Below are 24,681 nucleotides of genomic sequence, written 5' to 3'. Positions count from 1 at the left end.
CAAAATGTACAAAAAGGGGGTGGTAGGAATCATGTAGCAACCGTGTGGCCTTGTGGAAAGACAACTGGACTGGGACTATTCCTAGCTGTGCCACTGGCCATTTGGGTTACCTTGGGCAAGTCACTTCACCTTTCCATACCTCAGTTTCCCATCTGCAAAATGGGATGATGATGTAATTTTTTTTTGAGATCTGCTGACAAAAAGCACTATGTATAAGCTAAGTCTTTTGATTGTTACTTAGCCACAGTAACATATAAATTGCAAACCTAGGTGAGAGCCACAACTGTGTAAATGGCCATTAACTTCTACCAACAAACATTTCTCCTTCTGTTTTAAAAACTAGGAAATTAAATGGCAAAAACCTTTGTTAATAACACAGTTAAGCTTGCCTGGTGATAGGTTGTGCCCTTCCAGAATGCTGAGCCCAGAAAACTGGGAAATCCAAAATTAAGGTACACATAACCTTAACTCTACCATTTGTGAGTGTTAACTGCCCATACCACATATATTTGCCCTCTGACTTTTCACTGAAAAGGAAAGAAGCTATCTTCATCTGCCCTATACTCTCTCTCCCTACTACGTTACTGACCGAATCCTACAACTTGTGAAATTTCACAACCGTTTGATCGTCTGTGTGCATACGCTGATTGTTTTGGGGCATCGTTCAAAGAGGGCAGCATTAAGGTTATATGGAAGTATACCTTAACTCTGTATTTCCTGTTTTTCTGATGTTTGGTGGTGGTTTTTTTCTGAACTTGACATTCTGAGCAACTATAACTCTATGCTAACTAATGTTTTTGCCACTTATACCCTACTCTGAGTAGGTCAAGAACAGGGGTGGGCAAACTTTTTGGCCTGAGGGCCACATCGAGTTTCTGAAATTGTATGGAAGGCCGGTTAGGGGAGGCTGTGCCCCCCCCCCAAACAGCCAGGCGTGGTCTGGCCCCCGCCTCCTATCTGACCCCCCCTCCCCCAGCTTCTTGCCCCCTGACGGCCCCCCCCGGGACACCTGCCCCATCCAACCCCCATGTCCCCTGACGGCCCTCCCAGAACCCCTGCCCCATCCACCACTCCCGGATCCACGCCCCCTGGCTGCCCTCTGCTGCCCCATCTAATCCCCCCTCTCTTTTCTGACTGCCCCCCTGGGACCCGTGCCCCCCATTCAACCCCCCTGTTCCCCGCCCTCTGACCGCCCTGACCCCTATCCACACCCCCAACCCCTGACCACCACCCCGAACTCCCCTGCCCTCTATCCAACCCCCCTCCATTCCCTGCCCCCTTACCACGCTGCCTGGAGCACCGATGGCTGGCGGTGCTACAGCCGCACCTCCCAGAGGACCAGAACAGGCAGCTGTGCCGTCCAGCTGGAGCCAGCCATGCTACCGCACAGCACAGAGCACCGGGTCAGGCTGTGGCTCTGCAGCTGCGCTGTCCGGCAAGAACTCGCCACCCAGAGCATTGCTCCGGCGGCTCAGTGAGCTGAGGCTGCGGGGAAGGAGAGACAGCTGGGGACTAACCTCCGAAGCCAGGAGCTCAGGGGCCTGGCAGGAGAGTCCCATGGGCTGGATGTGGCCCATGGGCTGTAGTTCGCCCACCTCTGGTCTAGAAGGCACACTGATTAAAACACCTATGCTTGGTTTACACTAGTGCTTTTACTGTTGCTGCAACTCCATCAGTACTAGAGCAATGGTGGGAGATCTGGAAACAACCTTCAATGTAGACATAGCTTTTGTCCTTTCACAAATGTTGTTATATGATATTCAAACTGTCATCCTTGTCTCTTAGTGCAGTCCCCTCAATATTTAGTGTTCTAAGAACACCAGTTTGGGTTGACTTCAAGAAATAGAATTGCTGCTCAGAATGGTTTTCAGCAAAAAAATCCCTCTTCCTATTGGAAATAATTTAAGCAGCTCTATATACTGGACAATGCCACTCGGCACCATTTCAGAAAGTGTTATTGACATTTGGTGGAAGATGGGCCATCTCACAGGTTTGGGAGGGGTCATGGGCATCAACAGGCTCTGTTCATTGCCTACAATATGGCTTTTAATTGTGGTGGTGTCTATATTTTGTTCTGCAGGCTGCATGGAAGCTGTTTAGAAGCAATTAAGTATTAAGTAAAGGTGGGGAGAAGGGGGAAAAAAAAAAACTTCTTTGAGTGCTTGCTCATGTCCATTCCATGCTAGGTGTGTGCACGCCGCGTGCACTGTTGCTGGAAATTTTTCCCTTAGTGTAGGTGTGGCCAACCTGAGCCTGAGAAGGAGCCAGGATTTACTAGTGTACCTCCTGATCAGCTGTTTTGTGGCATGCAGGAGGCTGTGGGGGGGACAAGCGAGGGGTGCAGGCTCAGGGGAGGGGGTGGGAAGGGATGGAGTGGGGGCAGGGTCTGTGGCAGAACTAGGGGTTGAGCAGTGAGCACCCCCCAGCAATTTGGAAGGTTGGCGCCTGTAGCTCCAGCCCCGGTGTCGGTGCCTATACAAGGAGCCGCATGTTAACTTCTGAAGAGCCGCATGTGGCTCCAGAGCCACAGGTTGGCCACTGCTGCCTTAGTGGTATCTGTTATGCTGGCTCTAGCGCCCTCTGGAGCCGCATGCGTATGCACTGGTATAAGGTGCACCACTGGCCCCGTATCATCTCAGTTGCTCTTTACTGTGCGTCACATTTGCTGGAACAACCTTTTCTTGCTCTGGCAAGGATTCTTTCCAGGGGTTTTGAACTCTTTCTTCAGTCATAGTGTTAATATTTTAGTGTATATAGTTTTTGTAAGTTATGATAGTGAATATAGTTGGTGTATAGTTCCTATTGTTGAAGGATTTTTTGCCCCAGGGACCGGGCATGCCCAGGGCTTTGAGCCTAGTGCCTCTTGTGGCAAACCTGTGATTGTGAGTGACTTGAGTTGCTTAAAGTGCTTGGGGGAAACTCATGTAAAGGACAAGTGAAAAATCTGTTGGGACTTTACCCCCTGCACTAAGAAAGACCAGGGCTAAAGGCTATCCTCCTGAAAGCTGCCCTCAGACCTGTCGCAGAGCAGAGCCACTTTGATTTGGCACTGAGTACTTTGGCATTGGTGCGAAGTGTCTCCCCAGTATGGAATTCTTCCCAGCACTGTTCTCCATTCCCAGTGCCGAGGAAGAATCACAAAAAGCAGCGCACCAAGAGAGGCCATTCACTAGTGCAGAAGAGAGACAAGTGGGGAGACGGAGTGAGACCATTGCCTGGCCACTCTTCTACCTCGGGACCCACGTCGGCACCGTCGACTCCACAAAGTCCAGTGCGGAACCCTCTGCTGACACCAGGGAACCACTGTGATACCAGTGGACTTACAATGCCATCGACCCCAGAGGATTTTCAGGTGGCTAGGGACCTTCACTCTCTTCCAGTCCCTCCAACCCCACTGGGGCACCGACTAGCTCTGGCGTCCAGAAGCAGGAGAGAACAGAGTGCATTAGGCGCCTTTCCAGTACTGGTTCCCACCATCCGGGGCAAGCCCCACCTGATCCTGGCATCCCACTCCCTGGCACACCACTGGTCCCTGGAATCCCGGCACCGTATGGAAGCAGGAATGGGTACCGCTTCACCATGGTAGCTGGGAGAGGAATCCTCTTCAGGGTACGAAGGGGAACCCTATATACTGCCGAAAGCCCACCATCGGTATCCAGCCTACTTCCCACTGAGCTTCACTGCTGGTCCTCCGACATGCCCCTGGCCAGCGGGTCACTGGCTGATGCAGTGGCCCTACTGGAATGCCCCAGATTTTCCCCAGGTACTGGGGCCTGCCTTCCACCGCTCCTACTCAGTGGCCTCCAAGAGACGGGCTACCACTTCTTCCTGCTCAGCACCGGATCCAGACTCCAATACTAAAGTCCAGGAGATGCCTCAAGGGGACATAGTCGAGACAGAGGAAGGAGCCCCTCCTCCTCCCCAAATGAGGCTATTGCAGATCCCAGAAGTTTACTTCCCCAGGATGATTTCAGGGCCCATCAGGACCTCCCGCAGTGGGTTGCTTCAAACCTGGGCTTGGAGATTGAGGAGCTCAGAGACATTGCACAGCCTTATTGATGTCCTGACTGTAGCAGCTCCATCCAAGGTGGCCTTGCCCATCAATGAGGCGGTGATGAGACCAGTCAAGGGCCTATGGCAAACTCCTCCTTCTCTGGCCCCCACTTCAAAGAGGGCAGAGAAAAAGTATTATAGACCAGCAAGTGGGTTTGATTACCTGTACTCGCACCGTCCCTCCTGGGGTCCCTGGTGGTGTCTGCAGCTAACGAAAGGGACAGACAGGGCCAGTCAAGTGCTACCCCGAAACAAAAAGACGCTAAGAAATTGGATCTTTACGGAAGAAAGGTTTATTTTCTGGGTAGCCTTCAAAGACATATTGCCGATCGGCAAGCTTTGCTGGGGAGGGATGTTTTTAATCTATAGGACTTCCTGAATAAATGGAAAGACTCCCTGCCTCAAGAGTTGAGACAGGAATTTGCAGCCCTCCTCGAAGAAAGTAAGAACATGGCCAGACCTCTCTCTAGGTAGTTCTGGTTGCTGCTGACTTGGCGGCCTGGACAATGGCCTCTGTGATCATCATGAGTCTCTGTTCCTGGCTCCAGTCCTCCAGCCCTTCCCCAAGAGGTCCAACAGTCAATCCAGAACCTCTCATTTGAAGGCTCCTCCCTTTTCTTGGAGCAGATGGACACACGACTTCACGAACTGAAGGACTCAAGGGCCACCCTACGATCCTTCAGCCTGTATGCTCTGTCTGTCTCCAGAAAACACTTTAGGGCCCAGCAGCCTCCTCAGTTCTCGGGACCTCCAAGACTTGAGCCCTACAAAAGAAAAGAGAGAGGTTATAAATGGTGCCAACCACTCCCATCCACCTCAGCCTCCCAGTTGGGGCCTCAGAGATACTCCTGTGGGCCCAAGAAGGCCTTTTGAAGATGCAACCAAGGGTGCTGTACCAGTTGCAGTTTCAGATCTGCCCCCCCTTTCATTTTTGGACCATCTGTTCTTCTTCAGCTTGGCTTGGGCATCCATAACATCGGACCAATGGGTCTTGAGTAGAGTGATAATCAGATATACCCTTCAGTATTTATCCACCCTCTTCCCCCCCAACCTCCATCTCTGTCCCTCTTCAGAGACCCTTCACACGAGCAGCTCCTTGTCCAGGAGGTGCAATCCCTCCTATGTATGGGATTGTGGAGGAAGTTTCTTAGGATTGAGGTGGAAGGGGTTATACTCCCAACATTTCTTAATCTCAAAGGCAAAAGGGGGGCTCCAGACCATCCTTGATCTGTGTCGCCTCAACAGATATCTTAAGAAACTGAGATTACGCATCATCTCCCTGGCTTCCATCATTCCATTCTTGGACCCAGGAGGTTGGTACGCTGCCCCCGACCTACAGAACATAAGAACGGCCATACTGGGTCAGACCAAAGGTCCATCCAGCCCAGTATCCTGTCTATCGACAGTGGCCAATGCCAAGTGCCCCAGAGGGAGCGAACCTAACAGGTACTGATCTAGTGATCTCTCTCCTGCCATCCATATTCACCCTCTAACAAACAGAGGCTAGGGACACACCATTCCTTACCCATCCTGGCTAATAGCCATTAATGGACTTAACCTCCATGAATTTATCCAGTTCTCTTTTAAACCTTGTTATAGTCCTCACCTTCACAACCTCCTCAGGCAAGGAGTTCCACAGGTTGACTGTGTGCTGAGTGAAGAAGCACTTCCTTTTATTTATTTTAAACCTGCTGCCCATTAATTTCATTTGGTGGCCCCTAGTTCTTATATTATGGGAACAAGTAAATAACTTTTCCTTATTCACTTTCTTCACACCACTCATGATTTTATATACCTCTATCATATACCTCCTTAGTCTCCTCTTTTCCAAGCTGAAAAGTCCTAGCTTTTTTAATTTCTCCTCAAATGGGACCCGTTCCAAACCCCTAATCATTTTAGTTGCCCTTTTCTAATGCCAGTATATCTTTTTTGAGATGAGGGGACCACATCTGTATACAGTATTCAAAATGTGGGTGTACCATGGACTTATTATAAGGGCAATAAGATATTCTCCGTCTTATTCTCTATCCCTTTTTAAATGATTCCTAACATCCCGTTTGCTTTTTTGGCTGCCGCTGCACACTGCATGGACATCTTCAGGGAACTATCCACGATGATTCCAAGATCCTTCTCCTGATTAGTTGTAGCTAAATTAGGCCCCATCATATTTATGTATGGTTGTGGTTATTTTTTCCAGTGGGCATTACTTTACATTTATCCACATTAAATTTCATTTGCCATTTGTTGCCCAATCACTTAGTTTTATGAGATCTTTTTGAAGTTCTTCACAGTCTGCTTTGGTCCTAACTATCTTAAGCAGTTTAATATCATCTGCAAACTTTGCCACCTCACTGTTTACTCCTTTCTCCAGATCATTTATAAATAAGTTGAATAGGATTGGTCCTAGGACTGACCCTTGGGGAACACCACTAGTTACCCCTCTCCATTGTGAAAATTTACCATTTATTCCTACCCTTTGTTCCCTGTCTTTTAACCAGTTCTCAATCCGTCAAAGGATCTTCCCTCTTATCCCACGACAACTTAATTTAGGTAAGAGCCTTTGGTGAGGGACCTTGTCAAAGGCTTTCTGGAAATCTAAAGTACACTATGTCCACTGGATCCCCCTTGCCCACGTGTTTGTTGATCCCCTCAAAGAACTCTAATAGATTAGTAAGACACTATTTCCCTTTACAGAAACCATGCTGACTTTTGCGCAACAATTTTTGTTCTTCTATGTTTCTGACAATTTTATTCTTTACTATTGATACATGATACAAAATAGAAATGTGAAAGTATGTATCTTCCATGGTCACAGAAGATTTCTCAGATCTGTAGTGGGTCATTGCCAGTATCAATTCCCTGCCCTTCCCTTCGGCCTATCAGCAGCCCCAAGGGTTTTTACGAAGTATATGGTGATTGTAGCAGCCTTCCTCAGTCAGCAATGTGTTCAGGTCTATCCATACCTTGATGACCAGCTGATCAAAGATCGGTCACAGGCTCAAGTGCAAGACAGGATCAGCCTGGCCCGAACCATCTGTACGGTGCTGAGCCTGCTGAATATGAGCAGAAGTCAACTCTCATCCTGGTTCAGAGAATAAAATTTATTGGGGCAGTGCTCGACTCAACCCAAGCCAGGGCCCGCTTCCAGACCATGGCAAACCTGATATACGAGGCCCACCCAATCACAACAGCTTGAGGGTGCCTCAGGCTGCTAGGTCACATGGCAGCTTGCACTTACATGGTTCATCAGACCTTGTGTGGGAAGTGCACCTCAACAATCTCAGGCCTCAGGGCCTCTGATCCTGGGAAGAACTCTTCCCCCCACATAAACATCAGGGAGCTCAGGGCGTTATGCCTGGTTTGACAAGTTTTCCTTCCCCAGGTCTCAGGCCAGGTGGTTCAAGTCCTGACAGACAATACAGTGGCCATGTTCTGTATCAGCAAACAAGGAGGGGCCTGATCCTCTGGCCTGTGTCAGGAGGCCGTTGGTCTATGGGACTTCTGTGTGAGACACTCCATCTCAAGGCGTCTCACCTCCTGGGAGCCTGGAACATGTTGGTGGATTACCTCAGCCAGTCCCTCTCCTCTCACCACGAGTGGTCTCTTCACCTAGAGGTCGTCAGTGTCATCCTCCAAAAGTGGGGGCCTCCCCAGGTGGACCTGTTTGCCACCAGGCAGTACAGAAAATACCATCAGCTCTGTTTCCTGCATGGGCACAGTATGGGCTCCCTCTCCGACGCCTTCCTGCTATTGTGGGCAGACCACCTACTGTACGCCTTTTCACCGATTCCTCTTGGTTCACAAGGTTCTTCTAAAAATCAAACGGGACAAATCAAGAGTTATCCTGATAGCACCAGTGTGGCCACACCAGCTTTGGTTTAGCACACTTCTGGACCTCTTAGTGGCACCTCCACTCTCACTTAACACAAACCTTGCCTCCCTGCAACTAACTGCATGGCTGAACCCTGAAGAACAGGCGTGCTCAGAACAGGTTAGACAAGTCTTACTAGATAGAAGAAAGCCTTCCACCAGGAACACGTACTTGGCGAAGTGGAAGTCTTTTACTTGTTGGGCCTCCAAATGGGATCTCTCTCCATCTCGATCTTCTCTTCAATCTCTCTTAGACTATTTGCTCCACCTGAAGCGGCAGGGTCTGGCACTCTTATCTATTAAAGTTCGTTTGGCTGCTATCTCAGCTTTCCACCTCCCCCCGTGAATGGCAGATAAGTGTTCTTTTACAAAATGACGGTCCGGTTTCTCAAAGGATTGGAAAGACTCTATCCTCAGGTTCGCAAACCAGTCCCCCCATGGAACTTAAACCGGGTCCTGCTGAGGCTTACAGCCCTCCCACCCCCTTTCGAGCTGTTAGCATCCTGCTCCCTACTACTTCTCTCTTGGGAGGTCACCTTCCTGGTGGCAATCTCCTTGGCCAGAAGTGTCTCAGAGATCAAGGCCCTTATGTCAGAACCACCTTACAAAGTGTTCTTCAAGGACAAGGTCCAGCTGTGCCCTCATCTAGCCTTTATGCCGAAGGTGGTATCACAATTCCACAACAACCAGGTGATTTTTCTACTTGTCTTCCCAAAACCTCACAAAAGCTCAGAGGAACAATGGCTTCATACATTGGACGTTAGGCAAGCCCTCGTTTTGTATATTGAGAGAACTAAGCCCTTCCGCAAATTCATGCAACTCTTTGCGGCAATAGCAGAAAGAATGAGAAGGCTATCTATGTCAATCCAAAGAATCTCGTCCTGGATAACTGCCTGCATTCAGGCTTGCTACAAACAGGTGAATGTCCCACCTCCAGCCATCAGCTGCTCATTCCACAAGAGCCCAGGCTTTGTCAGCAATTTTCCTTGCGCAGGTACCAATCCATGCAGAGCTGCTACTTGGTCATTGGTTCATACCTTCACATCCCACTACGCCATCACCCATAGGCCCAGGATGATGCCAGTTGTGGGAGAGCAGTGTTGCAGTCAGCACATCCATAAACTCCAAGCCCATCTCTTGGGATATTGCTTGTGAGTCATGGAATGGATATGAGCAAGCACTCGAAGAAAAAACTATTACTAACCTTTTGTAACTATTGTTCTTTGAGATGTGTTACTCATGTCCATTCCATGACCCACTCTCCTACCCCTCTGTCGGAGTTACCAGCAAGAAGGAACTGAGAGGGTGTGAGGCTAGCAGTGTCCCTTATACCGGCATGTATGTATGCCAGCAGTGTCCCTTATATGGTTCCAGAGGGCGCTAGAGCTGGCCCAATGGATACGCCAAGGGAAAAATCTCCCGCAACAGTACACGCAGCACATACACAGCTAGGATAGAATGGACATAAGCAACACATCTCAAAGAACAATAATTATGAAATGTTAGTAACTGTTTTTTTCCCTTGTCAGCGCACAGTTCCCGCTCTGTCTTTTACTGTTCATACTTCTCTTCAGCACTTGCTGAACTGGTAATTAAATTACTTCTATTTCATGAAAAGTTTGCAATTAAAATTGTTAAACGAAGGTCATTCAGATGTTATAGTTAAAGCATTAAGGGCATGATTTTCAACCTCTACTCCACTTCAACATTGACAGTTTATTTAGACAAATCACTGCTTGATATGTGGCAGGTAATATCAATAGTACATATCTGAATCAGGTACCTAGACATCTAAATAGCATAAATTGTACATGTAAAAAAATTTCCCAGCTCTTGTGCCCAAAGTGGAGGCCAGATCTTAAGGAATTTAGTTAATTTTACGCCTCATATTATCAGAGGAGTCTATAATTTAAATAACATAATTTTATAATATTAGATTGCCCATCATTATAAATCATATTAACTGTAATTGTCAGAAAAACTAATAATTTATTATACCTGAAAAGGTGCATGATTGTTCTCTAGTTTCTAGTATGCTGTACATTCCATTTCTAAATGCACCAAAGTAATGGGGCTTGCACCACATCCCTGGGGGCTATTCTGTGATCTCACCTTGGGTCATCACAAACCTGGGCTGGTCATTACATTCACAACACCCAGCACCTTGATTGTTATTATTTAAACACAACTCCTAGGAATCAAATGTTACAACAACATAACTGTAAGACTTTTTTTTGTTTAAGGAAAGATCCAATTCTTTAATGAGGCATTCTGATTTTCTTATACACTGGCCATGCAATAAATAGCATTGCCTATACATCACCATGGATAACTTGGTTCATTTACTTCCAGATGAGTGTTTTGTACACCTGCACACAGTGCCATGATGATAGTACCATCAGCCCTTGCTATTAGTGGCACAAATGTTTAGATTAAGATCCAGGATAAAGCAAAAGCTGAATAAAACACTTCAACGGAATAATCATTTGACTCACCCTGGATTTCAAAAAAATCAACCCCCCCCCCCAAACGAAAACAAAAAACCAACCAAACAAAAACCAGTGAACAAATGTAAGGGTGAAGTTAGCATAATACTTTACTGCTCCTTAAAGCAGTTTACAAATGCAGATGTACTAAGGTAGAGACAAGCTAAAAGAGAAGCAATGCATATGTTATATCAAATCACCTTGTTTTCAATATGAAGTAAACCTGTTTTTTTGCTTGTTTGCAAATAACATAACTTTTAATGTTTTTTTTTCTTTCAATGATCAACATACCATATCCAAATAGTGGGTTAAATTCAACAGTTTTTCTTAACTAATGATATGGGTAAAAGGCATTAATAGACTTCAGCAGAAAATAATTATGTTAGAGTGAGTAGTGGAAAATGACAGCTGGAGTTGCATGGATACAGCATGTCCTAGGTCACCTTTGGATGACAGTTGCAACATAGGACAGCTAGTCTCAGTGGTAGTAAGTAGTTCATCATCATTGTTCCCATTATGCCTCTGGCGTTTAGGGCAGTGACGAAGCTCCTCCATTCCTGTCTCTTTCTGGCAAGTCTTTCAATGTCCCCCGCTGTACCCCAGGTTTTTCAGCCTAGCTTCCACAGCTCTTTGCCATGTTGTTTTCAGGCGGCCTCGTTTTTGCTTGCCTTCAGGTGTCCATCTTATTGTAGTAGTAAGTGGTTGGAGCCCTTTAAATAATGTGAAGGAGGAACAAATGGGTATTAAATAGGGCCCAATGAGCATGGGTATGTAGCCTCTTGGGTAGCAGAAACACAGGCATCTGACCCGTAGAGCTGAACAACATTAAGGACAAGGGGCTCAACCTACACAAATCACACTTGCACTGTAGGCGGCTGAACAGACACCCCAGCTTTTAATGAAGATTGTTGCTTGTAATACTGGACTTGCACAACGGAGTGATTGTTCAAACCTCTGTCCCCTTATCTTACATGTGGGGTTGAAACAAAGTTTAATGAATACTAAACCTACAGTTGTATTCTTTCTTCTGCTGCCACAGATGTTTGGTGTTTGTTCCTCTTTCTAGATGAAATGCATGAAATTAAGTGCATCTCCCCCCCCCCCACCAAGAAAAAGCCTAGATAATTATTTGAATGCTTCTCTTTACCAGTAATATGAACATAAAGAAGCTTGGTACTGGAGTACAGCTGACATTGCTTTATAACATTCTTACAAAAGACATAAAAGATCTGTGCAAGGAAAAATTGAAAACAGCATGAGTTTGCACCATGCTGCCTTAATGGGAAAATTAGGCTGAGGAATCCTTTACCAAAAGCATTTGGAATCTTTTACTGGGCTTACTTCACAACTGGTTTGTTCCAGTCTTTTGAAAGAGAAGGTGGGGAAGTGAAGAAAAGAGTTATGTTTAATCGTTTCCTTAATGTTTCTGTTGGTTTCAGAGAGAGAAGGTGAAAATTAGCACAAGGAAATACAAATTGTTTTAAATTGAGAACTTCTCCCTTTTTACTCAGAACAACGAGGAGAGGAAAATATTGGTAGGAGAGAGGTTACAGAGAAACAAGTTTTAGCTATGAGCTTGCTTAAAGATAATACAACAAAACCCTCCTGAAGCCCTCACGTAGCAATTTATCTGTTCTTGGAATAGTGAAGGTGGCAGAAGGGAAGGATTGCTGGGGATGTTTAAATGAACAGATGTGAATAATTTTGTGATGTCATCTTTAGAATTATGTTTGACTCAAAACCACAGAGGAGGCAATCATTGTAGTTGTGAGTCTAAAGACCATGAGCTTGTGGGCATAGCCTTTCTTCATTTAAACACAGCTCTGCCCACAGGAGCCCCACATTACATAGTCTTTTGGGGCTAAGGATGCTACTAAGTCCATCCATGAAGGCATCCCTCCAACTGCAAGCTTAAGAACATGGCCTTAAGAACATGGCAAATTATGAGAGAATCTTTCCTGGTTGTGGTCTACACTAGAGTTTGGATTTGTTTCACAGGGGTGAACTCCCAATCCTGCAAGTTTTTCATGTTTAACAGGTGGTAGACTTCAGAGAGAAAACTACTGAACCATGGGTAGTTCAGGTAACTTAGGAAAACAAGTCTGGTGAAAGTGCATCTGAGAAGTTAGTTAGTCCAGGACACATCAATACCAGAAAAAGGGGAAGGACTTCAGAGAACAACAACAGAAATGATCAAGGGGAAAAAGAAATTAACTTATTAGACCAAATTAAAAACAATATTTATTACTAAGGTATTAATCTGCTAACTGTGTGTGTGGAGGTGGGTTGTGTGGATATGGTAACCGTCTGCAGATATTTGAAAGATATAGATGATAGAGGAATTATTTAACATGGAACATAGGCAGAATCTGGAGTGGTGAGCTGTAACTAATAGAGGGAGATTAGGATGAATATCAGGAAAATCTTCATGACAGGAAGATGTATAAGACTGTTGAATAGGAAGCCACATCACCTGACATTTAAATCTAGATTGAACAAAACCATAGTAAATTTACAACGGTATAATCATATATTAGCAGGGAAATTAATTAGCTTATCCTGGGGGATGTTTCCAGCTCTAGGTGAGGTGATTTTTTTGATAAACTACATAAGAAAACAGTCTCCTAATATACCTTTTGTCATAACCATACAGCTAAGGGTAGCCTAGAATTTCTCCTTACCTGTAAAGGTTAAGAAGCTCAAATAACCTGGTTGGCACCCAGCCAAGGGGACCAATGGGGAAAGAAGATACTTTCAAATCTTGTGTGGGTGGGGGAGGATATGTGGTGTGTTCTCTGGGGAAAGCAGAGAAGCATCAAGTCAAAAAAAACTCCTTCTCCTATAAACCATCCTGTACAAGTCTCTGATATTACAAAAAGAGTAAGTAAATAAGGCAAGGCGCGTTAGATTACCTTTTGTTTTCAACTTGTGAATTTTCCCTTTGCTAGAGGGAGGTTTATCCTGTTTTTTTTTGTAACTTTAAAGTTTTGCCTAGAGGGGAATCCTCTGTGATTTGAATCTGATTACCCTGTAAAGTATTTACCATCCTGATTTTATAGAGGTGATTCTTTTACCTTTTCTTTAAATAAAATCCTCTTTTAAAAACCTGACTGATTTTTCCATTGTTCCAAGACCCAGGGGTTTGGGTCTTTGATCATTTTGTAACCAATTGGTTAGGATATTATTCTCAAGCCTCCCCAGGAAAGGGGGTGTAAGGGCTTGGGGGGATTGCTGGGGGAAGAGGAACTCGAAGTGGTCCTTTCCCCTGCTTCTTTGTTAAATCCCTTAGTGGTGGCAGTGTTACTTAAACCCAAGGTACAAGGGAGAATTTGTGCCTGGGGAGTTTTTAACCTAAGCTGGTAGAAATAAGCTTAGGTGGTCTTTCATGTGGGTCCCCATGTCTGTACCCTAAAGTTCAGAGTGGGGAGGGAACCCTGACACCTTTATAAATTGAATTGACACAATGTAAAGAGATTCTACAAAACCATTTTCTTTCACTGGATGTCACATTAGGTTCCTCTGAGCTGAAGACTATCCACCAGGCTACAATTAGTGAAGTTAAAATATTTATTTTTAAAACATCAGATTAACTTGATTCTTTTTTCCCTGGAGTGTACACTGTAAGGTGGCTTTTTTGAAATGGAGAACACATGCTATGAACATTAAATTTGAGCAGCTTTCCTCTTCAACAATGTTTTGCTTAAAAACAAGATCAACCCCAGTTGTCTTTAAATTCTTTTATTCTGTTCTTCTACAGTTCAGCTTTACTTCTCAAGTTATAAACAGCTGGATACTGTTTTTCTCCAACATGTGCATGCTTTTCACTTCAATCAGATGTGTTTATTCCCCTCCTCCCCTGCAATTTTGTGGAGTACAGTTCCCCCTTGCAGCATTTTCAGTAAATGTGGGATTAGTTGAGTATACAGAAATAACTTCTTCTATAAAATTTCCATAAAAAAATAGCAGGTATTTATTTACAAAGTGTGAAAGACTGCAAAGTAATAATTCCTTATTAGATCCAATACACTGTATACTAATACCAATGTTCTCATTAGGAAAGTAAAACTTTATGTACTTTGTATTTCTGTCTGCCAGTGTTTAAAGGATATATAATATCACATTATTTTTACGCTACTAATTGTCATATACAATGTGGTAGTAAAAATTAACATTACTTGATCAGAACAAACAAATCAAGATAGCTTAATAGCAGCCTTTGCCAAAACAAAATAATAGGGTTATAATTAAAAGATACCCAGCAAGAAAGAAACTCATGGAATATTAAAAATCTGCATCAAATTGTCTGAAGTAAGTTGCCCAGAAAGCCTGTAATGTGTTAGATGGCAGTTTACTTTGGGAAAATCTTTAGGCTGTCTACACTACAGCAGCGCAGCACAGCACAGCTATGTCACTGTAGCACAGACATTTGCTAGAGACAGATGGGGTTTTTCCATCACTATAGTAAATCCACCTTTTGAGAGGTGGTAGCTAGATTGATGGAACAATTCTGCCGTCTACCTACCTGCATCTACAGGGGGGTTAGGTCAACCTAACCTGTTGCTCAGGGCAAGAAATTTTTCACAGCCTTGTGCAAGGTAGCTAGGTTGACCTAAGTTTTAGATGTAGACAAGCTCTTAGTAATAAGGCTTTAGCAGTGCAGGAAAGGGGAGATGTAAAAATGCTTTTATTTAATGCACAAACATTTTGACAGAAAAACAGTAAGTTATTTTATGCCAGTAAATACTTTAGGGAAAAGACCATAAGGTTATTGGATTCAGTAAGAGAACAGAATGAATCAAACCCTCAATTGATCACCATAAAGCAAAGATCAGCAATTTCCACTCATTCTATAGTGGAAGTACTAGAAATAATTAAATCCTATACAATTTACAGCAGCACCAATTAGAGCCACTATAGCTAAAGTTGTCTCAGGGCTTCAATTTTTCAGGAGTTCACAAACCTTTCTTTAAGTTTGGTCTGAGTTGAAACTTGGCATAAAACATCCAAGCCCATGACTGAGACTACTCTTCTGTTAACTTAAATAGGTAGAAAAGTGGTTAAAACAATTAATGGGCTTTTAAGTGGTTTCAGCACTTCAAACACAAAAAGGAAAGGTTTTAAAAAGTTAACTCCATGCATCCATATTGTGGATAAATACTTCAGTTATCTTTAGAAAATTACAATTGTTGTTACACTCATTCATGCTGTAATGGCTCCATAATATAGGTTGATATACATAAGACTGTTGCCCAGTATTATTCTGCTTTAAGAGAGCAATGATCTATTGCTAGATCCCACTGTTCAGAAGTGCCTACATACATCTACTGACTTTAAACTGTGTCCTGACTTGTTCTGTTGTCATATCTCACAATGACATGCAGAAGACCCCCCAAAAAAATACCCAGCTTGGTGTCTTGCTCCTGGGATAATTATTGCACTCAGGTCCCAGGTTGAGCTTTGAACCCTCCATTTTTACAGGTATGTAATGAGCAGCACCACTGGAAGCAGGAATAATCTTTCACAGTAAGAATTTTGGGTGCTATAAGGGTTATAAAATATACATACAAATTGACTAAATTACGAGCCTATTTGAAGTGTTCTGTGTAAAATGGATGTGCCAATGCATCAGAGACAGGGGAAGTGCACAGAATTTGATTTTGCCCAGAAGGTGCTTTTGTGAGGAAAAGTCTCTTATCATATTACCTGAAAAACAAACCCAAAGCTGCTATTAACCCTTACTATTACGTTAAAGGTTAATAAACCCAAACAAAAAATTCAGATTTCAGGCTAATACAGTGATTTCAAGGGCATAACACAGAGTATCTTCTATATAATATTTGGTGCATGGACAGACTGTCAACCCAGAGTTCAATTAATATTTAATGCTGAATTTTCTTGCTTTTGTACATTTCATGGTCCTTCAAAATGTTAATCACATGGGATAAAAACCAGCTTTAATCAATCAAATATACATTCTATTAAAGGTTGACAGGCACCAAATTTAGATTTTACAAAAACCAAGATCAACTGAAATGTTCCCATGAATTTGTTTTTAAATTCTAGCGAACACAGATTTTTTATTTTGACTTGAACATTCCTTGGCAGCATTTGCAGCCTAGCCATTACAGCTATTCTAGTGCATGAGAGTCAGAACATGACAAGGGTTAATTTCTGAATTTCACTCAGCCTGCGCAATGATAATAGACTAAATATTAGGACTGTCAAGCGATTAAAAAAATTAATCGCACTGTTAAACAACAATAGAATACCATTTATTTTAAATATTTTGGATGTTTACTACATTTTCAAATATATTAATTTCAGTTACAACACAGAATACAAAGTGTACAGTGCTCACGTTATATTTATTTTTGATTACAAATATTTGCAATGTAAAAAACAAAATATTTTTCATTTCACCTCATACAAGTACTGTAGTGTAATCTCTTTGTTGTGAAAGTTTTACTTACAAATGTAGAATTATGTACAAAAATAACTGCATTCAGGAATAAAGCAATGTAAAACTTTAGAGCCTACAAGTCCACTCAGTCCTACTTCTTGGTCAGACAATCACTCAGGCAAACAAGGTTGGTTACAAATTGCAGGAGATAATGCTGCCTGCTTCTTATTTACAGTGTCACCTGAAAGTGAGAATAGGCATTTGCATGGCACTGTTGTAGCTGGCGTTGCAAGATATTTACATACCGGATGCGCTAAAAATTCATATGTCCCTTCATGCTTCAACCAGTATTCCAGAGGACATGCATCCGTGCTGCTGACAGGTTCTGCTTGATAACGATTGAAAGCAGGGCGGACCGATGCATGTTCATTTTCATCATCTGAGTCAGATGCCACCAGCAGAAGATTGCTTTTCTTTTTTGGTGATTGGGTTCTTTAGTTTCCACATCAGAGTGCTGCTCTTTTAAGACTTCTAAAAGCATGCTTCACACCTCATCCCTCTCAGATTTTGGACGGCACTTCAGATTCTTACACCTTGGGTAGAGTGCTGTAGCTATTTTTAGAAATCTCACATCGGTGCCTTCTTTGTGTTTTGTCAAATCTGCTGTGAAAGTGTTCTTAAAATGAACATGTCCTAGGTCATCATCTGAGACTGCTATAACATGAAATATATGCAGAATGTGGGTAAAACAGAGCAGGAGACATACAGTTCTCCCCCCAAGGAGTACAGTAACAAATTTAATTGATGCATTATTTTTTTAACAAGCATCATCAGCATGAAAGCATGTCCTCTGGAATGATCGCTGAAGCATGAAGGGGACATACGAATGTTTAGCATATCTGGCATGTAAATATCTTGCAACGCCAGCTACAAATGTGAATGCCTGTAAATAAGAAGCAGGCAGCAGTATCTCCCATCAATATAAGCAAACTTGTTTGTCTTAGCGATTGGCAGAATAAGAAGTAGGACTAAGTGGACTTGTGGGCTCTAATGTTTTACACTGTTTTGTTTTTGAGTGCAGTTATGTAACCAAAAAAAAAAATCTGCATTTGTTAGTTACACTTTCATGATAAAGAGACTCCACTTTAGTACTTGTATGAGGTGAATTGAAAAATACTATTTTTTTTATCATTTTTACTGTGTATATATTTGTAATCAAAATCGATATTCAAAATGTAAAAAAAAAATCCAAACATATTTAATAAATTTCAATTGGTATTCTGTTGTTACAAGTGTGATTAATTGCAATTAATTGTTTTAATCACGATTAATTTTTTTGAGTTAACTGCAATTAATTGACAGCCCTACTAAATATCATTACTAAAGAGTAATTTAAATTTTAAAATTCTGCTATTAACTATGCAGATAAGGGAATTTCTTCTAAACAACTGTTTTTAAGTTATTTTTAATAATATTATAATGAGTGTTGCTTCATCTAGTGAGGGGGGGTCTCTCCTCTTTAAATAAATAATAGCAACAGGCCTTTGGCTTCATCACATCCCAGGCATGGGACAATTGCAAGAGCATTAACTGCCCCCGAAGTCTTATTCTAACTAAAGGAAGCTTACATTAACCTGAAAGATAGTGACATTTTTAGATTGTGATGTGTAATCCCAAAGAGGGACAAAGTTAAATAAGCTCAAACATAGTCCTAGCCCTGTCTCACTGTATCTGGATAATCCAGCATTTAGAGTATATTAGGATCATGCAATTAAGAGACATCTGCAATAACAAGGTACAACTGCAAGGGTCAAGACTGAAAGACCATTTTTGTTTTGGTTTGTTTATTCTATATTAAATGCACACTGCAGTTACTTGCTTTGCTTTTTCTAAATCAGGGTACTTTGGCTTTTAGACTAATTAAAGGTAAAGTATTTTTAAAAAGTATTTTTAAAATGCCTGTGGATATTTTCAGTTTTAAAGTGCCTGTTAATTTTCCAAATGACCATTATCTAATTTTTAGACTGTAACAAATAAATTTTAGAGGTGGTTTTGTTTAAGAAGGTAGTGTGTGTGTGTGTGTGTGTGAAAATAAAGATAATTTGACAGCTATGTTCTTAAATGATAGATTCTACCCTAAAACAGCTTTTTATGGCTGATATGTTTGAGAACAGTGATTATTTAGGATCAAACTTTGGCTCTATCACACCTTGTTGCAAGGTGGGTGAAGTAATATCTTTTATTGGAGCAACTTCTGTTGGTGAAAGAGACGAGCTTTCAACCTACACAGAGCTCTTCTTCACCTACAGAAGTTGGTCCAATAAAAGATATTACCACACCCACTTTGTCTTTCTAATATTATGACACCAACCCTGCAAACAACTTCTCCATACAAGAAAGTTGTGCCAGTTTAACTACATTACAGCCTATGTTGGCAGAACTTATGTCGCTCAGATGTGTGAATAAACCACCCGCCTGAGTGACATAAGTTACACAGACCTAAGCGTCGGTGTGGACAGAAGCTCTCCCGCTGCCGTAGCTGCTGCCACTCATAGATGTGGTTTTATTATGCTGATGGGAGAGCTCTCACCCATCAGCACAGAACCTCTTCACCAGATGCGCTGCAGCGGCGTCACTGCAGCATTGTACGTGTAGACATGTCCTAAAGGTCTGATTTTGAATTGATTTAGTTAAACTAAACTGCAACAAGGCTGCTTTAAACCACACAGAAGTTTGCATCAGTTTAAGTCTATTAGGAATCTTTGCAACCTATATCAGAATAAGCCACTCTTAAACCAGTGCAAACTCCTCTGTGGATATTTTTATTTTGATTTCAGTACGTGAGTTTAAAAGCATACCTCCAGCAAAACTGGAATAACTTTCTCATACAGATGAGACTTTAGAATTGATTAATTTTGCCAGTGACTTCAGTAGAACCAACATTTGGCTTGTAGAAATGAAAAATCTGGCACAATTGTAGTGTAATCATTAATGGCCAGATTGAGTAAACGTTAGAGCTAAATTCCACACAGTAGAAATACCCTCCATCCTCTTCCTGGAAACACACATTTTTGGGATGTTTGTGGTACAGTCTAGCAGGTTTTATTGACTCTTTCCCTAAGTTTAAAAAGTCCCCAATCCCTAAAATAAGATGTTTAATATGTAAAGATGTTTACTGCAATAGATTTAAAATGTATACACACAATTATATTGGTTACGGCGAATTACTTCATGTACTTCCTCAAATAATTTTAGTAAATCATACCCAATAAATAAACATATAAATCATCCAGAATAGCAGTACGAAACACAAAACAACAAAAAAGCACTCTCAACCACTAGGTCACTTTTCAAATGTTCATATCACAATTTTCTTTATGCTTAAAGTTTAATTGCTACCTGTCTCCAGATAACAATGGACATATTAGCTGTATCACACAATATGGCAACTAAACAGAAGATGAGAGAACCAGTCAAGCTGTTAATGATCACATTACTATGGTAATGCCTCCTGGTGCCATTCAGAGTTAAAGGGCCTTTTTGAGGGACTGAACACCCATTGCTCCTATTGACTCAATGGAAGATGTGGGTGCTCAGCAACTTGAAATCTCCTTATAATTCAGATCCATTTAAGGTTCAATTGAGAGACACCATCAGTTTTTGTTGCAGTCCTGCAATTTTGCAGCAGACCTCATCAGACAAAAAGGAGGTTAAGTTACATGCCTGAGTTCACACAGTGACTCCACCTGGATGAGGACCAGTTCCCAGACTTTAATAAGATCACAACTGCCTGTATTAAAATTCCCTCTGGACTGGAACTTGGAACATAAGATCTCAAGCAACTTCCTTTTGAAGTCCCAAAATTGGTTTTATGTTTTGGCCTCTGTATGATTTAACTATTTTCAGGGGGGTGGGAGATCAATTTGTGAAGCTGATTAGTTGATAAAGCTACCTACTTTCTCTGCTGTATTTTAATGCCAGAGGCTGGTAATGCTATGCCATGGTACTTGCCAAAAAGCGAGTAGTAGTGCAGTGTGCTCTTAATGGGAGTTTTGCTGTGGACTACAATGGGAGCAAGCATGCCAAGCTCCTGGGAAAGAACATTTTTTGTCAACTTTTTGTCATGAAAGCAAAATTATTACTGCTCCTCTTTGGGCTAGTGTTCAAAGTGGTGCTTATGGGTTTCCTTGTTTTCCAAGGCCTGTTGCAGTGCTTGGTAAGATGGGATGGATCCTGGACACACTGACCTTTTTTTTTTTTTTTTTTTTTTAGAGTGATTTCATAAACAGAGAAACCACTTTCCAAAAGGATTGTCTCCAAGCTAAGAGACCACTGGAATAACCTGCCCCCATCAGCTATTACTGACCTAACAGTTACAGTAACATTTCCAGTTCAAGTGGTAGTTACACTGGCAGCTGTCTGAGAATAGATTAGTAACATGAGTCAAGACAGAGGACGTTACCTATTTCACATGTCCAACTGTCTCTGTGACCTATGCTCATGGGATAACCCAGTAGTCTTGTCCAAATTGGTAGGTAGCTTGATAAGCATAGAGGAAATTTTTCCTTGTAACTTTGCTAGCAACCTCTCCTCCAAATGTGTGTAAACATGACAGACTGCAACAAATATTCAGTAGGGATTCAGGCAAAACTCCTAACTAAATAACTCCGCCATAGTCACTGTGGTCTAACAGCTAATACTGGTATTTAGAAATACCTAAAATATTTACATGAACTATAAAGATGAAAAAGGAATCATTTCAATTTATCATTTCATTATTCAGTCTTAATTAGGTTTAGCATATTGAAAAGATTAAAAGCAGACTAGTTTAAACTTGCATATCAAAACATTTCAGGTCAACCTGTTCTGCTTTGATATTAAAGAAAGTGTGGAATGTTTAAAAATTCTCTGTTCAGAGACATTCTAGGCACCAAGTTGGGATGCTAAAAGTAGAACTGGACTCAACTCTGAGATTTTTGTGAGCCTAATTCAACCCTTTAAAGACATTTTTAAACAGAGGAAAAAAAACGATATTTAACCATTGTACTGGTATGATTTGTTGTTGATATATTCCACTGTGACTCAACCTATTTAACAGCATCTTTGGTCACAATGGAGTCAAATATATAATCCAGTATTTTAGACATTTACCTTTTCCAAAGCTGCAAATAAATATTTTCAATTAATGAGACCTTCAGTAAATAGAGGTGCAATTTATTCACTAAAGAAGAAGTTTACTAACATTTTGGGTTGACATGATTGTGAAAATCCTTTGGGTGATATTAAAGCAAAATTACTACTACTCCAATGCCTACTTCTGAAGTGTAAGAATTATTTTTGCTAACTTGACAGAGTATAAAAATCAGATTCCAGTTTTTCCTTTTGTGAAAACAGTTGTTTGGAGTTAAATGTTCCACGGCTGTGCCAGCATGGTGTCAGTGAGTGCAGAACAGTTGGAAAATGGAATTAACTAGAAACAAAAAGTTAATTTGATTAGTCTGTTTTCATTATCCTAGCTGAGTGAAATGCAAAAAGTCTAACTGCATAAATAGTGAAAAGTTAGATTTTCACAAGAATCTTAAATTAAAAAGTTATTAGTTTCTAAAATAATATTTTATATGACTGTGTCCCTTGAAAACTGCCTGAAAATGATGTATGAAGTCCTTACTATAGAAAGAAACTCTTTTGCTATTATATTCCATTTGATTTTCTAAAGTAGGTTAAGGTCTGTGTAGATATTCAAGGGAGAATTTATTTTTAAACTATCAGACAACTTCTTAATATTATTTTCTTCACTAACATTTTTTCTTAAAAAAATTAGTGCTGGTGTAGGGAACACCACCATTTTTATCCTCACTATGTATAATGGCTAATATTCAGTTATTTATAATAAATTAGGCCCAAAATATCAATGGAATAAAATAATGGAAAAATATGAACCCTTCAACAGAAATATACTAATTTCATTCTTTACAATATCTAAAATGGATTTCATCTAGTTCAAGATTAATTTCGCCACTTGCATTTTATATTACTTTGACTCTTCTATACAGCAAGATGAACAGAACAAAGCAAACATACTAATAGCCCCTCCCCATAATGGTTTTAATAAGTAAGATATTTAAAACTATCTATTTTAGCTTTTTTTTAAAAAAAAAGATAGCAGAGCCTAAAGACTACGTAAGAATCAGCATCTGTTGGTCGACACTATAATCATCTCCATTCTGAGTGGGATAAATGAGGGGGAAGAGAGAAACTGGAGAAGCAGTGTCCCAAGTTATGAAAAATAAACTTGTGCACTTAGCAATTAGTCTGCTAAATCTTCAGGGATTTTGCTTTTTTCCTTGGTTGCAGTTGAAACACTTTGTTTGCTCTATGGCAGTATGCCACACTGTGTTCAGTTATAAAAAGTTTTCAATCTGTCACTTAACTTTGGGTGCTTTTTGTGTGTATATGCATGAAAGTTTCCATTTAGTTTCACTGAACACAGTGCAAACAAAGGCAAGAAACTGAAGTTACATCATGAAAACCAGGAGCTCACACTAAAAACCACATAAAAGCAGCATCTTGTATATTCTGTTTTCTACTGTCTTCATTCTGGGGAAGAGGAATCGTCATCATCATCATCTTCATCATTGAATGAGCATGGGGTTTCTCCTCGTGACTCTGAATAACGTGATGTTGCACTGCTGGATTGTTGACTACCAGGGGCAAGGAACTGTCCAGTTGCTAAGGCCACTTCAGCATCCAGACACAATCCTGGATTTCCACTATCAAAACAACAGAAAAGTCATCCTGTAACTTGAGAGAATTTCTCATGTTTGAGAACTTTTTGTGGCTTCTTGTTTTTATTTAAAAAGAAGCTACCAACAAGAAACTACCTGAAACATTATAATTTAAAATGATTCTAGTATTTGTGAAAGGGGACAGGAGGCAGAAAAGCAAAAGAAACTCAAGGATCAATAGGGGATATGCCAATTTCTCTTGTCCCAGCTAGGGAAGCTCCTGAAGCCAAGAGAAGGAATCGAAAGGGAATAACTCTCCCATTGCCTTGTCTATGCTGTAGTGCAGAGGTGGGCAAACTATGGCCTGTGGGACCGTCCTGCCCGGCTCCCAAGCTCCTGGCCTGGGAGGCTAGCCCCCAGCCCTTCCTCTGCAGCTACACCGCAGTGCGGGCAGCACTCTGGGCAACGGAGCTGCCTGCTCATGCAGGGCAGCACTGCAGCGTGTCTGGCTCAAGCCAGGTGGTGCGGCAGCCAAGGGGTTGGACAAGAGGGAATGGGATCCCGGGGGCAGTCAGGGAACAGGGGGCGGTTGGATAGGGCAGAGTTTCTGGGGTGGGGGCGGGAGTTAGATAGGGGGTGGGGTCCCAGGAGGGGACAAGGAGCAGGGAGGGTTTGGATGGGTTGGGGATTTTGAGGGGGGCAGACAGGGGCGGATAGGGGTTAGGGGCCAAGCTGTTTGGGGAGGCACAGTCTTCCCTACCCGGCCCTCCATACAGTTTCGCACCCCAATGTGGCCCTTGGGCTAAAAAGTTTGCCCACCCCTACTGTAGTGTGTACATTGAGAGGTGAACTGCCATGAGCAAGAACTTGTTAGGAACTCTAGGGGCCAGAAAAAAAAGGCTTTCTATCCAAATACATGACGACAAACTTTAGGTATTGTGATCAATTTGTATTTTAAAGCCAATTCACAACCAAGAAATTTAAAAATTAAAGCAAGGATTAGGCAGTGTGGAACTTATTTCCCTGATGGTGCTGGCAAAAGTTAGAACATGTACAGACACCAAAAATTTCAACTAAAATCCTCAAGGCTCCAACTTGGGTGAAAATGAAATAAAAAAAGTCTCATCCTACTCCTCATGATGAATAA

General features: G+C 41.9%; 1 protein-coding gene and 1 long non-coding RNA gene across 8 annotated transcripts in view; one reads left to right on the top strand and one right to left on the bottom strand.

Moving 5' to 3' along the window:
* Positions 1–24,681, top strand: part of LOC140917303 (uncharacterized) — a 63,168-nt gene that overhangs the window by 5,613 nt on the left and 32,874 nt on the right. The window lies entirely within an intron of this gene.
* TFDP2 (transcription factor Dp-2) overlaps positions 19,962–24,681 on the bottom strand; it is a 156,772-nt gene continuing 152,052 nt past the window's right edge. For all 7 annotated transcript variants that reach the window (XM_078854421.1, XM_073359797.2, XM_073359798.2 and 4 more), the window contains one exon: positions 19,962–23,579. In XM_078854421.1, the coding sequence (XP_078710547.1) occupies positions 23,402–23,579 (178 nt within the window). In that variant the 3' untranslated portion in view covers positions 19,962–23,401. The remainder of the gene's footprint in view (positions 23,580–24,681) is intronic.

The sequence above is a fragment of the Lepidochelys kempii genome, chromosome 9 (genome assembly GCF_965140285.1).
Source record: "Lepidochelys kempii isolate rLepKem1 chromosome 9, rLepKem1.hap1, whole genome shotgun sequence".
Classification (NCBI taxonomy): Eukaryota; Metazoa; Chordata; order Testudines; family Cheloniidae; genus Lepidochelys; species Lepidochelys kempii.
This window is presented reverse-complemented; position numbering and strand designations above follow the sequence as displayed.